The 15,461-nt window shown below is 42.0% G+C and overlaps 1 protein-coding gene across 1 annotated transcript in view; it reads right to left on the bottom strand.

Annotated features, from left to right (window-relative positions):
- The window catches only part of ADAMTS12 (ADAM metallopeptidase with thrombospondin type 1 motif 12), a 382,516-nt gene that overhangs the window by 243,505 nt on the left and 123,550 nt on the right, over window positions 1–15,461 (bottom strand). Inside the window, exon 3 of the mRNA XM_052659198.1 lies at window positions 1,805–1,955. Coding sequence (XP_052515158.1) covers window positions 1,805–1,955 — 151 coding nt within the window. The remainder of the gene's footprint in view (window positions 1–1,804; window positions 1,956–15,461) is intronic.

The raw sequence follows: 15,461 nt of genomic DNA, 5'->3' as shown, positions 1-15,461 counted from the left end.
TCTTCAGACCAAGGTCTAATTCTACTCACAACTGTACCCACAGAATCTTGGAGAGCACCAGACATAAAGTGCTGGTAACCAACAGACACCCAACAGATACTTGTTGATTGAATGAATAGTTTCTGATCACAAAAACACATGTCAGGAACCAGACCCTGTGTTTCCAGCCTAGTGTCCTGATGTATGAAATCTCCAAACCTGACTTTACTCCTTGGACCCCTTTCTGCCATAGTTGACCCTGCAGGTGTGGTCATCTAACCTGACTCCACTTACCCAGCTTCCAAAAACCAGACTCCCCCCAGATACTTCAATCTAAGCTCCACTCAAGTCCCAGTATGATATGTTCCCATCAAAAATCCAAAAAAAAGGGAGCTTGTCAAGGTCAATAAAATGAGGCTTTGAAATTTGCTCTAGATTTAATTCCAGCAATCTGTATTTTCCCATCATTTAACATGGAATCCAGAAAGTTGAAGAAGAACTTTGACAGGGCTCAGGAAATATAACACTTAGAACAGCAAACAAAACTGGTTAAGAAATTTTAGTTCAAACTGATCAAATTGATAACAAAATAACATCACATTAAAGGTCTGGGTTGATTTCATTGGGCCATATTAAAAGAGACTGTGAAATTCCCAAGTACCTTTCTATTTGGGAAATAAATGCAAATGAAGGGACATTTTAGGGGAAATGATTCACTTTCTCTCCTGAAGTCCTAGAGTACTTCTAAACTACATCTTTTTTTTCAATGCCAGGGGTGTTCCTGCTTTGAACATTCCAAAGATGGAATGTTTTCCACAAGGAAAGGTGATCTTTCTCGATATAATCACAGTAATTTGATCTGGCAGCACCAATCTCCCTAAGCCCAAGGTATACCTTAACGTGGGTTAATGACATGGTTAGTGTCAGTGAATTCCAGTGTAACACAGTACAAGAACACTGCAATTACCTGGCTCAGAGAGACCAGCACATTTCAACATGCCAAGATTTTAAAATTCCAAATGTCAAGTATACTTTAGGAATAATTGCCAGCATATTAACTTATTCTGCAGCCTCTAGCTGTCAGGTAAATACTGCATTTCGCTTACTGTCTTAGGAAAGGAGATAGTCACAAAGAACTGACACTTCCTCCACATCAATAAGCCTCACATTTTTCTTTTTATCAGTGTTATGTGGACTGGATACACTCTAGATTCTAGATTCATCTATGTGGCTACAAGTCACTCTTCATTGCATTTTAATGATTTACTGAATTTCTACTTTGCATCTATACTATGTTACATACTGTTTGGGGAGGGAGTTCCTACTCTAATGAAGCTGTGCAAATAGTTGATGGAACAAGATTTACATTCAAGGAAGACCTCAGCCAAAAGAACCTTAGCTGAATTCATCATCTGATAATATGTTGGTATTTTTTCAGTTTCTCTTCACATATCATTATCAGCATCATCAAATATTTAGCTGTCTAGTAATATTCCACATTAATGTATTATAACATTGCTGATACTGAAAAAGCACTGTATCTAAACTTCCTCTAAGGAATTAAAAAGAGACTTAAAAAAAATTTCAGCATTACTAATACCATATAAATAGCATCAACCTATGTGGCAAGGTAGTAGGAGATTCCTTTCCCCTTTTCTGTTAAGAATACAGACTTGAGTACAGAGAAGTGAAATGTATAATGGTACATATTTTCTGGCCACAGAGTGGGGAAGAGAAAACAGATTTGAATAATAACAGGTCTCATAAAAAAAAAAAATAGAGCAAAACAAACTCTCCCATCTGGTGAGGAGATTAACGACAATACCTTTTAATCCACAGGCTGGCTCCTTCATCTCTGGGACGCTTCGCCTCTGCCTCTTGTATACGACGTGTGGGTGGTACTCTCCCTCAGCCAGCGGATGCTTTTTGACAGGCTCAATGAAAAAGTCTCCATGTGGTAGATGGAAAAATCCAGTCTGTAAATGCATGCAAGACAAAGGTTTTATTTGAATCCATTCTTTATATGGACAAAGAAAATTCATAAAGTGAAAATTATATAGATTAGGATGACCTCTGAAACTCAGAAGACTGTCATACTCTGCCATTTGGTCTCACAGAAGAGCGACATGTAAATAATTCAGTGAAATGTCTTCATAGCCATAGTTAGTAAATGTTTGGGGGTCATGAGCCCTTTGAGACACTAATGAAAAAAAGTGTACATACACAAACATATCCAAAAGTAGCAAACAATTTTTCAGGTTTGCAGATTGCTGGTTATCTATCAATCTCAAATTAGGAACAGGGCTTCCCGGTTGCCCTGTTATGGAATTTGTAGTTCATATCTCATGGACACTTGGGGGAAACATTTATCTGTATGTGGGTAGCCCGGCTACAGGCTCACATGTGGTTTCATCTTATTTGCTTATTTCGTTTTGACTGCACTAGGTCTTCATTGCCGGCCTCTGGTCATGATGAGCGAAGGCTACTTTCTAATTGCAGCATATGAGCTTCTCATTGCTGTGGCTTCTCTTGCTGTAGAGTGTAGGCTCTAGGGTGTGAAGGCTTCCATAGTTGTGGAGTATGGGCTCTAGGGCTCAGGCTCAATAGCTGTGGTGCACAAGTTTAGTTGCCATGGGGTGTGAGGGCTTCCGTAGTTGTGGAGTATGGGCTCTAGGGCTCAGGCTCAATAGCTGTGGTGCCCAAGTTTAGTTGCCCCATGGCATGTGGAATCTTCCCGGACCAGGGATTGAACCTATGTCCCCAGCACTGACAGGCAGATTCTCAACCACTGGACCACCAGGAAAGTCCCATGGTGGTTTGACTTGAAGTGTTTAATGCCATTCTGCTCTCAACGAAACAAAGAAATATAATACTGATCTGAGACTTGAGTTTCCAGGAGTCTAAAGCAGGCACTCTCATCTCACAGATATGGGAATTAGCAATAAGTTGGGAAATGATGGGCAACGAGTAACTCTTTCTGGAGGTCAGGTCTAGAAGAAGGGTAGTATAGCCAACAACTCTGTCTTCTCTTTGTGAAAGTTTCTGAGTGCCCATTTAAGATATTTAGAAGCTGCTTTGCCAATGACCTCCTATGACAGACTTAACTCTCAGGATCTGAATGCTATGTTGATGAAAAAGATGGCTTGCCGCAGACACCCTGTTTGCAGCATCACACTGGACTGACCAAGAGCTCAGAGTTTGAAATTAGCCTGTGATCACATTCCAGCTCCTCCACTTTTTAGCTCTGTGATGTGGGACAGATGACTTGCTCAGTTTGAGCTTTCTCAACTGAAAAATGAGGATAACCAAGGGATGCCATGAAGATTAAATGAGTTAATATATGCAAAGTTCCTAGAAAAGGGTGTGGCCTACAATCTTATCTGTTTTTAGACTCTTTTCAGATGTCAAATTTCATGTCTTTTCATTGTCTTAGGGTCTCCAGAGTCAACATAACAGTTCAATGAATATTGTTTACAAAAATAAACCTGGAAAGTTTGAGGTTAGGACAACTGTGAACAGGCCCCAAAGTTCAAGGTTGCTCGTCACATCTCAGCAAGCCAGGGCTGCTCTGCTCCATAGGTGAGTCTGAAGATGAGCTGAGTGCATCCCCTGCCCTCACCCCAGGTTAGGAAGCAAAAGGGGCTCCATGAAGGGAAATGCTCTCTGTTGAACAGGCTCTGACTCCAGGGTCTTTCCAGAATGGTGCCTCACTGTTGTTGCTGTCCAGTCACTAAATTGTGTCTGACTCTTTGTGACCCCATGGACTGCAGCACACCAGGCTTCCCTGTCCTTCACAATCTTGCAGAGTTTACTCAAACTCATGTCCACCGAGTCGGACATCCAACCATCTCATCCTCCATTACCCCCTTCTCCTGCCTTCAATCTTTCCCAGCATCAGGGACTTTTCCAATGACTCAACTCTTCATACTAGTAATATAACCAGATCTGAATATACACCTCACACCTTATTTTGATTACTGACTTTTATGTATCTTTGATAATAAGGAGAATAGAAAAAAAAAATTTACTGAAAGGCATAAGAATAGCTGTGTGACCTTGAATAGGTCACTCAACCTGTAAAATGTAGATAATGCTTACCACCTCACAGGGCTGTCAGGAGGAGCAAATGAACTGAGGCTTATCAAAGTGCCATGCAAACAGCTTTACAAATGCACAATGATGATATTTTAACTACCAACTCCAATAGCTGACATCTGACTTCAAATTTGCTCACATTTGCTGACAGTTTTTTTTTCCTCAGCATCTTTCTTTGAGAAAAAAACCTCTGGGACAGGAAGAATTGACAAGGTCCAGACTGTAAAGTAGCTAGAAACAGACTCATGTAGGGCTGAGATTTGGTTTTATTTCTACTCTGAGACAAAGACCAGGGACAGAGAGAGACAGTGGACCTCTTGCAAAATGGAGCTCACTTGTTCCATGGAAATGAAATAGAAGACAAGGACTCCTCAGGCACAGCTGGTGTGAAGTCCCTTTGTGCAACTTCCATCAATCTAAAACTAAAGTCTTTGAAGAAAAAAAAAGTAACATCAACAAGAGGATGTACTGGTATTGCTCCAGCCTCAAATTTTGGACCGAGGTGGTACAGAAGAAACAGATGGGATTGCAGGTAAGAACACAATAACTGTTTTATGGGCAACATGAATGAGGGTGCCCAAAAGTCAAATGAGCATTTTCTTAACTGCTTCCTTCCATTTGCATTTTTACACAAGACCAGTTTTGCCAGCAGGCACCTGGAAATCAGCTACCTCTCCATCCTAAATACTTCTCAGAAGCTGGACAGAGCTCAAGGAAAGCTGGGTGACTCACCAGCTGGAGGGTAGGCAAGACATCTGCTCATAGGAAGGGTTGGGGTGCTGGCCTCAGGACCCCATGTGTATTGCAGAGAAGGGAATGGACAGCAGAGGAGATGAAGAGATGCTGCTGGTTCCTGGAGGGTGATGTGGGAAGATTTCCCAGCTGAGCTCTGCATCTCCTTCTCCCCCAACATATAAACACAGAGCTTTGTACACCTGGTACCCGAGGGGCCACAGTTCACTGGTCTCTTCTCGTCTAACCAGAGCTGGGTCATGCTGGAAAATCATACACCCTTTGCATTCCAATAGAAGTAAGGACTGGCTCCATGCTCTCCCTGAAGCTAACTGCCCAAGAGGACCACCTTCTTCTGTTGCCAGCTCTGGATCTGAATCAGAGAAGGTGTTCTATATTCCATTCTCCTTTATAAACTACTTACCTCTTGCATCTTTTTTCAAAAACTTTTTAGTTTATATTGCAGTAGAGCCAGTTAAAAATGTTGTGATAGTTTCAGGTGGACAGCAAAGGGACCCAGGCATACATGTATCTGTTCTCCTCCAAGGTCTTCTCAGGTGGCTCAGATGGTAAAGAGTCTGCCCACCAATGCAGGAGACATGGTTTTGATCCCTGAGTCAGGAAGATTCCCTGAAGGAGGAAATGGCAACCCACTCCAGTATTTTTGCCTGGAGAATCCCATAGACAGAGGGATTGGGATCCTGATGGACAGATCCCAGGACAGATCTTGATGGGCTATGTTTATGTGGTCACAAAAGAGTTAGACACAACTTAGTGACTAAACAAACAAAAAATTCTCCCCCAAACTCCTCTCCCATCCAGGCTGCCAGATAACATTAAGCAGTTTCCTGTGCTAAATAGTTAGGTTCTTGTTGGTTATCCACGTTAAATATATCAGTGTGTATGTGTCAACTCTCATATCTTTGAAGGAGATCAAGAATGGACCTGAAGAAAAAGTATCCAATTCTCTAGGGAATTCTCAGATTCCTGAAAGAACCAGGGCAGGATGAGCCCCTGGCAGAAGCCCAAAGAACACGTTTGCCCTTTCACCTCCGTTCACTTCCGTCATCTCTCCCTCCTCTCAACATCCCAGCATGCCGCTCAGTGTCTTTTGGAAATAAACTCACCTCATTGTTCTAAGTTACAAATACCTATGAATGCTTCCTGAGGCTCTCTTCTAAGAATTATTCTAAATAAACTTTATTTCGAAGCACTACAAACATGCAGAAAAATATACAAGTTATACAAGAAAAATATACAATATATAACTGCAAAGTCCCATAAAACTTTCACAGAAGAAACACCTAAATTCAGGAAGAGAAGGTTTCCAGTAGCAAGAAACTTCCTGCTTCCCTTCTCACTCAATATCATCCCCAAGGGTAACCTTATTCTGATGTCTAACACTAATATGTTCGTTTTAAATCTTTCCTTAATTCTTTACAGGAAGGGTCACTTGGTACAAAAAGTAATAATGTTTACTCCATGAGTGCCAAGTCACTTGTCAGGTCTGACTCTTTGTGACCCCCTGGACTGTAGCCCATCAGCTCCTCTGTCCATGGGATTCTCCAGGCAAGAATACTGGAGTGGGTTGCCATGTTCTCCTCCAGGGGATCTTCCCGCCCAAGGATCGAACCCATGTCTTTTATGTCTCCTGCATTGGCAGGAGGGTTCTTTACCACTAACGCCACCTGGGAAGCCCCAGTAATGTCTACTAGCTCATTTCAAACGTTAGAGACTGGCCGGTGAAAGAAATTTAAGGCAAGGAGATATCTTGAGACCCATTAAATCAGACTCTTCCTACTGCTTCCTCCTTGGCCCCAGACGGTGGGGATGAGACAAAGGGCTGAGCTAACCTTGGTGAGAGTCATCTGGCACCGAAACTCTACTGCTGTCTGCTAAGGAGGAACAGGCGTAGGACCTTCAGAATCTTTAGGACCAATTCCTTTCTCCCAGTCTTCTGCTGAGAATAGTTGCCTACAACATCTCCTCCTTCTCCTCAACTCCCATGAAAGTATTAATCATCTGGATGTAGTTGATGTTATACTTCAGTTACTGCAATGATTTTGGATCCAGTGGGAAACTGGCAGTGTCTTAAAATAAATTTGTGAATAGACTGTTCTAGAATTGCAAAGCCATGAGGCCTTGAAGAGTCACCTGGTCTAGGCTGTCATGCCTTCAGCTTTTACCACAGGTAAAAAAACAGCAGGCTGAAGAATAAAAACAATGGTATTGTAAAAGACATGGGGGAACTTATCAAACCAGTTCCAACACTCAGCACTCAGGGTCCTGTGTTGCACAAGTCAAGGGGGTGATATTCACATAGATAAAACTGTGAGTGGAGCCCCCTAGAGGTGTGCGATGGAGCATTGTCACTAAAACTCATTAGCCTGTCTTGGAAAGAAATTCCTGTTCATTTGAAAATGTCAGAAGTTACCAGATCAGTTTGTTTCTTCCCATGGTGATGAAAACAATAAGATGAACATATTCTGAAATCAAGAATAGAAAAAAATTGATTTGGGGATAAAGATGTATCCAAGACACTCAGTTATGGAACATAGATCACTGGGAAAGATATCACCTGTGGCCCACTATATACACAGGAAAAAAGATAAAATCAGACCCCCCAAATCACCCTTCTTGATGATCAATCTGCATCTGTCACATGGCCAACCCAGGGCTAAGATGTCTAAGAAGGGCAGTGATCCCTGCCCTCGAGGTTTACAACCTAGTCAGGAAGACAAGACTGACACCCATAAAATAGTAGAAAGGAGAGCAGCAAAGACCTAGAATTTCTGTGTTAAAAAAGGGTACAGTGCTCACATGTCCCAAGAGGTTGGCCCATGACCTCTGGGCCTAGAGGCCAGCCCTTAAGTCCTGTATCACAGTCCCTTCTCGACCAAACACAGCATCCTTGCAGAAGGTGGGGGATGCATCTCCCTAAGTGCTGCAGATTCCAGTGCTGTGGCCCAGGGGAGACAAAGGCCACTGAGGGTAAATGCTTTTAGAGGGCCCAGACAGAAGACTGAACTTCTGCAGTCTCCAATAAACCTGGTCCAGCCCTAAAGCCATGAAAATCTACCAGAATTATCAACTTTTAGCTTTTCTGTTGCTGGGTTGTAACAGAAAGAAGAAGTTTCTGTCATTTAATACATAGCCAGGACCTTAAGTCCGGAGTCAGGGGATGACAGAAGCCACAAAACACAGAGCTGAGACCACTGGGAAGATTAGTCCAGGAATAACCTCCCCCACCTGCCGTGATGCCAAGAGCTCCCTGACAGGCCCGCATGGAGCCAAAAGGGAGTGTAACTGGTAATGCCATTGATTCACAGATTCTACATATTAGTCTTGGCAGCCTTAGGTAAAGCTCAGGCCAGAAACACGTATCTGATTCATCTACCTGTTAGTCACCCATATGCCAGCAGGTATTGTTAACAATCAGATCTGGCCCCTATCTCCGAAAACAATGCTGTCAAATAGAACCTCCTGCGATGCCGGAGATGGTCTACATCTGCACTGTCCAATTCGATAGCCACTAGCCTCACGTGCCTGCTGAGCGCCTGATCTGTGGCTAACGTAACAGCGGAACTGAATTCTTAAGTTCATTAAACTCTAATTATTATCTTTAAACAGCCCTAGGTGATTAATAGCTACCGTGTGTGCGTGTGTGTGTGTGTGAGTTGCTCAGTTGTGGCCAACTCCATGACCGTATGAACTATATAGCCTGCCAGACTCCCCTGTCCATGGGATTCTGAACAGCATATATCTAGAGCGTGGCTGACTAATGAAGAAAGGGATCCATACACTTTTACATCACACAGTGACAGGTGCTAGAATCAAGGGCAAATCTGAAGACTTGCTTTAAAAACAAGCTGCAAATATGTGACATTTCACTGATCACAGTCTGTTTTCTGTAATCAAGTCAATCGGGAGCCCGCTTAGAAACACCAGTGTGATGCATACAGACTTCAGAGAATTGAAAAAGGCAACCAGGTATAAAAAATGCAACACGTACCAAGATTAAAATGAATAATCAGGAACAATTTGGCAGGACAAGGGCTGTGAGAAGGAGCTGCCATCATCCTGAGGCCAGATGAGAAGGGATATGAAGGTACCAGGAAAAGCCTGGGACTGGGGTTGTGATCAGACAGCATCAAAATCCCAGTTCTACTTCTAGAAGGAGCTGTTCCCATGAGAGCCCTAGAATATCAACCTACATGTCCTCATACCTCTCTGATGCTCATAAGAGGAACCTGTCCAAACCCTAATATACACAAGATCATATACCAATCACTGGCTGTCAGTTCAGAGGCTAAGTAGTAGAAAAAATATCCCTCCATTGAAAAATTGATGAGATGGCTTAAAAAAATATACACGATCAAAAAGTTATGATGGGGTTTAATTGAAAGCACAAGCTATGGTCAAATTGGGCTTCCCACATGGCGCTGGTGGCAAAGAACCTGCCTGCCAATGGAGGAGACACAAGAGTGCAGGAAGATCCCCTGGAGGAGGGCATGGCAACCCACTCCAGTACTCTTGCCTGGAGAATCCCATGGACAGAGAAGCCTGGTGGGCTACAGTCCATAGGGTCACAGAGTCAGACACGACTGAAGTGACCTAGCATGCACAGCATGCATGGTCAAATTAATCAATACATAGAGCCTCAGTTTTCTCATCTGTAAAATGGGCAAAATCTATCTTAATTAGCACAGTTGTAACTATCACAGACATTTTCTATAAAATGCCTAGCAGAAGGCTTGACATACATATGGTTCAGTTCAGTTCAGTTCAGTCGCTCAGTCGTGTCCGACTCTCTGAGACCCCATGAATCGCAGCACGCCAGGCCTCCCTGTTCATCACCAACTCCCAGAGTTCACTCAGACTCACGTCCATCGAGTCAGTGATGCCATCCAGCCATCTCATCCTCTGTCGGCCCCTTCTCCTCCTGCCCCCAATCCCTCTTAGCATCAAAGTCTTTTCCAATGAGTCAACTCTTCTCATGAGGTGGCCAAAGTACTGGAGTTTCAGCTTTAGCATCAGTCCTTCCAAAGAAATCCCAGGGCTGACCTTCAGAATGGAGTGGTTGGATCTCCTTGCAGTCCAGTAGCTCATTTTATCATAGCATCGTCCACAGTGAAGGTGAACATAAAGGAGTGACTGAAAGCAATTATTCTCATGTTCAGCCTTTTGTTTCATCTCTTAGCTGCAAGTTCTCTTGGCTTCAGTTTTCTCAGGTGAAAAATATAAATAGTGGAAGTAACTTGCTAATTAGCTTATTAAAAGGTGTCATGTGTATTAAATGAGTTAGTATCAAGTGCTTGGACGAGTGTCAGCACACAGCATGTACCTAATAAATGTGAGTTATTCGCTATTATGATAGTCTAAGGAAAATTCATCCCAGATGCCTGATGTGATGGTTTATGTGTCACTGTAACACACTATGAGGTGCCCAGGTTACACATTACTTCTTGGGTCTGTCTGTGAGGGTGTTTCCAGATGGCATTAGCATGTAAATCAGTGGACTCAGAAGACTGCTGTCCCTAATGTGGGTGGGTATCATTCAGTTTCTATAGACTGGAGTTGACACCTCAGCTGTCCTGGTTGTCAGGCCTTCAGCCATGGGCCAAATTACACCATGGCTGACCTGGTTCTCCAGCTTGCAGATGACAGACTGTGCAGTTTCTCAGCCTCCATAATCGTGTGAGCCAGTTCTTCATAATAATTACATTAATTACGGGAGAATCAGTGGTGCGTGGATGTAAATTGAGCTGCCTGGAAAAATTTGAGAGGAGACAGAATTGATAGATTTCTCTTTCTTGCTGTTTGATAGTCTTAGAGCTGGAAGCGATGGTGGGAGACTTCTCAAAACTTCACACACCTCTCAGCCTGGGAGGCTGGTTTTCAGAACATGTCTTAGTAATAATCAAGCCCAGTTCCCAAACTGGGATTTCTTCAAATGAACTAAGGCTGAAATCTTCAATAAACTTAGTGTGAGTGTCAGCATATAGTATATACCTAATAAAGTCTCTGGGTCAACAATGGGTGCCAGATCCGACCTTCCCCCTTATCCTCCTGGAGACAGAATAATCTACAGCAGAATTTGTGTTCTGCTAGCAGAACAGTCTGGGGACAGGGCTGAGTTCAACACTCAACTCCAGCACAATTAAGCAAGGTAGCTTTATAAAAGTAATTTAGTCTCTCTGAGCCTCGCTCTCCTCATCTCTAAAATGGGGATGAGAAAATATTCTTTGCTAAGGAATTTTGATAGGAACAGAGTAAGGTAATTCTCATAAGGCTTTGCTGTCTTCATGGATTCCTTCAAAGTAATGTGCTTAGACTCTTCCCTGTGATTCAATCAATCATTTCCATATCTTGTTGTTCAGTTGGTAAGTCATATCCAACTCTCTGCGATCCCATGGACGGCAGCACGCCAGGCTTCCCTGTCTTTCACTGTCTCCCAGAATTTGCTCAAATTCATGTACATTGAGTCTGCTATCTGGCAGGCACGGTTAACATGCTTGTTTCATGGCTGTCTCAGTTTCGAGTTTCAGAAGAAAACCTTCTGCTTACATAAGGGCAGAAAAGTTGCCTAGTAACTAGTTTTCTTCATTTCTTACTTGATAGTACTTGGAACTGAGTGCATTTGTTCAGTTCTAGTTCCCAAGAGCTCTCTCCACAGATTCACTATTTTTCTTATGGAAGATAGATAGGTAGGACAGCCACTCAGCCCAATAAAGTGGATTTTTAGAAATTTAAAATGTAACCACCAAAGAGAATAAGGCATCAGATGATCCACTTATTTCTAATTCTAGTGTGCATAAGAACCACATGGAAAGCTTATTAAAAACACATAACACATTCTAGTTAGTAAGTTTAATGTAATATCCAGGAATCCGCATTTTAGCAAGCACCTTGGGGTTGTTGACAGATAATCCGTGTATTATACTTTGGAAAACACTACACTTTCCCTTTAGGTGGTGCTTGATTGCTTTTTAACTTCTCCCAACAACAAATAGGCATAATACTACGAACATGATGAAATACTCGTAATGACTCTAATCAAACATTTAGTTCATCTCAATCGAAAGAAGTTTCAGCAATAATGATTGTTGATTGTAGTTTATGAAGCATATTTCCTGAATCTGAAGTTTGCAGGGAAGGCCCATAACATTTTGGCAGATCAGGACACTTTAAAGATGCAAAAAATAAAAAAGTTTAAATCATTCTAGGAAATGGGTGAATAAATGTTTTGCATTTGAAATGTGAAATAAAGGTGAAATCATTTCACAGAGGAAAATATGCAGTCTGAATTAAGCTGGCCTGACACAAATCCTGATGAACCCCGGCAAACCTACTATTGTCAAAAATTAAAAAGGGAATTTTTATCACATCTCAAACCATGTGTTCCCAGATAAGCCATCACAATAAGAAAGATCATCTAAGAGCCTGCAGCAATCAAAAACTCATCAGAACTTCTCTGTCACGCTGTATTCAGGAACAGGCTGGGAGCCTACTACTTGACAGTTTCACAAAATGGTCTTTCTAGCCCCATCAGACACCTAAGGTCATTTCTGACTTCTTCTCTTTCTGCCAAAAATCTTCTATCAGAACAACTTTTGTTTCTCAAAATTTCTCTATGTCTTTGCTTTTTTTTTTTTTTTTTTTGGTCTCTCTAAGCAGTAATCCATGTTTGTCAACTCTAGAAAATAAGTTCATCCAAAAGGAAGAGGGAAAAAGAAAAAAAAAAAAAAAAAAACAGCTAACACCTTGGGAGCCCAGGAAACATGTTATTAGGGAGAACAAGTGAAAGCATTGTCTCCCACAGGGAGCAGAAAACCATTAGGGTAGACTCAGCCAAGGCACAGCACTATTTTTTTCATGATGCCCCAGCAGGCCGTCATTCTCGTCAGAAACTACCCTAAGGATGCAAAGCCCTCCCTAGGCTGTGGAGAACATGGCCCTGGTCTTGCTTCTCTCAGTGTGACAATCTCTGATCGGCAATAATCCCCAATCAGGGAGAGCTCCCATCCATGGAAAGAGCACAGCAGCCTGTCAAGACTGTTGCTATGGCCACCAAAGTGATTCTGAACTGAAACAGAGCATTCCAGGGATGTTTACCAATGGCTCAGGGCCAAGAGGAATGCCTTCTCTGGTGGCTTGGTGATGGGAGCTGGCAAACCATGAGAGAATTTCATAGCATGTTACACTTCACCAAGTGCCACAGCAGAGGAAGGGAAAAAAATAAAGAGCAGGTCTAGTGTAAGATGCTAAAGACGTGAATGTGAGCATTAGGAAATATTTATATCCTCATTGTATTCTAAAATGGAATTAGTTAAAGCAAGATGTGCCTTTCCACAGGCTCTTCATGAAAGAATAAGTCCACACTCATTGTCTCCACTTTATATGCCACAAGAAAGTCATAACTATAGTGGGACACATTTATTTTAGTTATTTGTAATCTCCCACTACCCTGTAAGGAGAATGGGTCTGGGTACCTTTAGTACTTTTCAACCAAGGGCAAAAGAAAAAACTCTTTTTTTTTTTTTTTTTAAGAATAAAAAGAACAGACTTCTACTATGAAAGTAGAATAGAATTTCACATCCTTGAAGACAACATTTAAGTGATGGGAGGAAGGGAAATAGCAACTGAGGAAGTCTTAAACAACTGTGTTTAAGAGAGAAGGGACAAGTTGGGAGTTCCAGAAATAATCCAGATGTAGACAAAGTGGCACCTGGAGAAGCAGAGGCTGAAAAGGAAAAAACAAAAAAAAAAAAGCCCACAGGAGAAGATGTATCAGACAGTGGTCAATGAAAAAGACATGCAAAAGGAAAATGGGAATTTTTGCTAGCATCATAAGAAATGTACAAGGTAAACTCCTGTGTCTCTTCTACCTGTGAAACCATCAATAAAACAAACACTGTTCTCTAATACTTTTTGTGACTAGAAATGCTGTATTCTCCATCACAGATGGTACAAGTAGAAAAGAGAGTCACTAAATGATACATACGAGGAACCTCTTTTCCTCTTTAGGTAGAGGGTAAAAACATCTACTTGAGGCAAGCAGGAAAAGAGTCTGTAAAACTGCTCTCAAGAATGGAGAAGCCACCAGCCTTTGATGGAGCCCAGTTGATGTCTCAGCTGAGACTGTGAGTCACTGAAAAGCAAGTCAAAGGAAATGACAAACAGGGCAAATGCAGAAGAGGTCATGATCAAAAAGAGGAGTGTTAAAGTTTAAGCATTTAGAGTTTATAATGTAAGTTTGGTGCAGTGGAATGAATCCAGCCCCTCAAAGACATCCACAGCCTAACCCCTGGCACCTGTGAGCAGGTTACCTTACATGGTGTGTGGGACTTCGCAGATGTAATTAAGTTAAGGATCTTGAGAGAGGGAGACTGTTGACCCACGGTAATCAGGAGAGTCCTATAAGAGGGAGGCAGGAGGATCAGAATGAGTAGAGGAGGAGGTAATGACAGAGGCAAGAAGTTGTAATGAGGTGAGGAAGGGGCTGCAAGCCAAGGAACAGAGGTGGCCTCTAGAAACTGAAGAAGGTAAGAAAACAGATTTCCCCTGAAGCATCCAGAAGGAATGTGACCCCAAGGACACTCATTAGTCATGACCTCCAGAACTGGTTGTTTTAAGCCACTGCGTTTGTAGTGATTTGTTAGAACAGCCTCAGGAAACTCATACATGGGAGACTAGTCATGGGAATAGGCCACCAAAGTGAACCCCACTGAAGGAGTCTAGGAAAGGGAAGTCAAGAAGGTTAAGGGTCCATGAAGTTAAGATGTTCATCTTGACTTGCAGTTAAATAGACCCTTCACATTGTGAGCCCAGTATACAACCAACAATTTCAGGAAGCAATGCTTCTCTATTTTCCTGTGTAGGTGGTGTTCTGATACATTCTGTTTTATTTTAATCAATTTAAATCCTGGTTCTAAAACACTAAGCTGATTTCACATTCATGTAATGGATTACAACTTGCAGATCCAAAAACTGATATGGTGGGGAGAACTTGGACTTAATTGTTAAATCTGGATCTGAGTTCTTATTCTGGTTCTATGCTTTCTTCCTGTGTGACCTTGGTCAAGGTGGCTGACCAGTGAGTCTCAGGTCATTCTTATGAGAAATGGAGAATGCCCAATTGCTAAAGCTGTTAAGAATAAATGAATTGTTGTGAGGAAGCACCTATTACAGTGGCTGGCATGTAGCATTAATTCAAAAATAGCAGCTTCTTGTAAAATCAGACAAGCCTACCCTAAGATACTTGAAGGCTCAATTTTTCAGTAGATACTGGAATTGCTTCCTCACCTCCACTCATCCACACCATAAATGTCCTTCTAATGAGGAAAGATTGTTCTCAAGGCATCCACTATTGCTAAACTAATTATTAAAAATCTCTTTCCTTTATGGTGTGTGTGGCATAACTTCCATTCATCATCTTAGTTCTGCCTTGTGGAGCTATACCAGAATATGTCTAATATCTTTTATACATAAAAGATGCTTGCTCCTTGGAAGAAAAACTATCACAATCCTAGATAGCATATTAAAAGGCAGAGACATCACTATTGGCAATAAAGGTCTGTATTGTCAAAGCTATGGTTTTTCCAGTAGTCATGTACAGATGTGAGAGTTGAACCATAAAGAAGGCTGAGCACCAA

Source organism: Budorcas taxicolor, chromosome 20 (assembly GCF_023091745.1).
Source record: "Budorcas taxicolor isolate Tak-1 chromosome 20, Takin1.1, whole genome shotgun sequence".
Taxonomy (NCBI): Eukaryota; Metazoa; Chordata; class Mammalia; order Artiodactyla; family Bovidae; genus Budorcas; species Budorcas taxicolor.
This window is presented reverse-complemented; position numbering and strand designations above follow the sequence as displayed.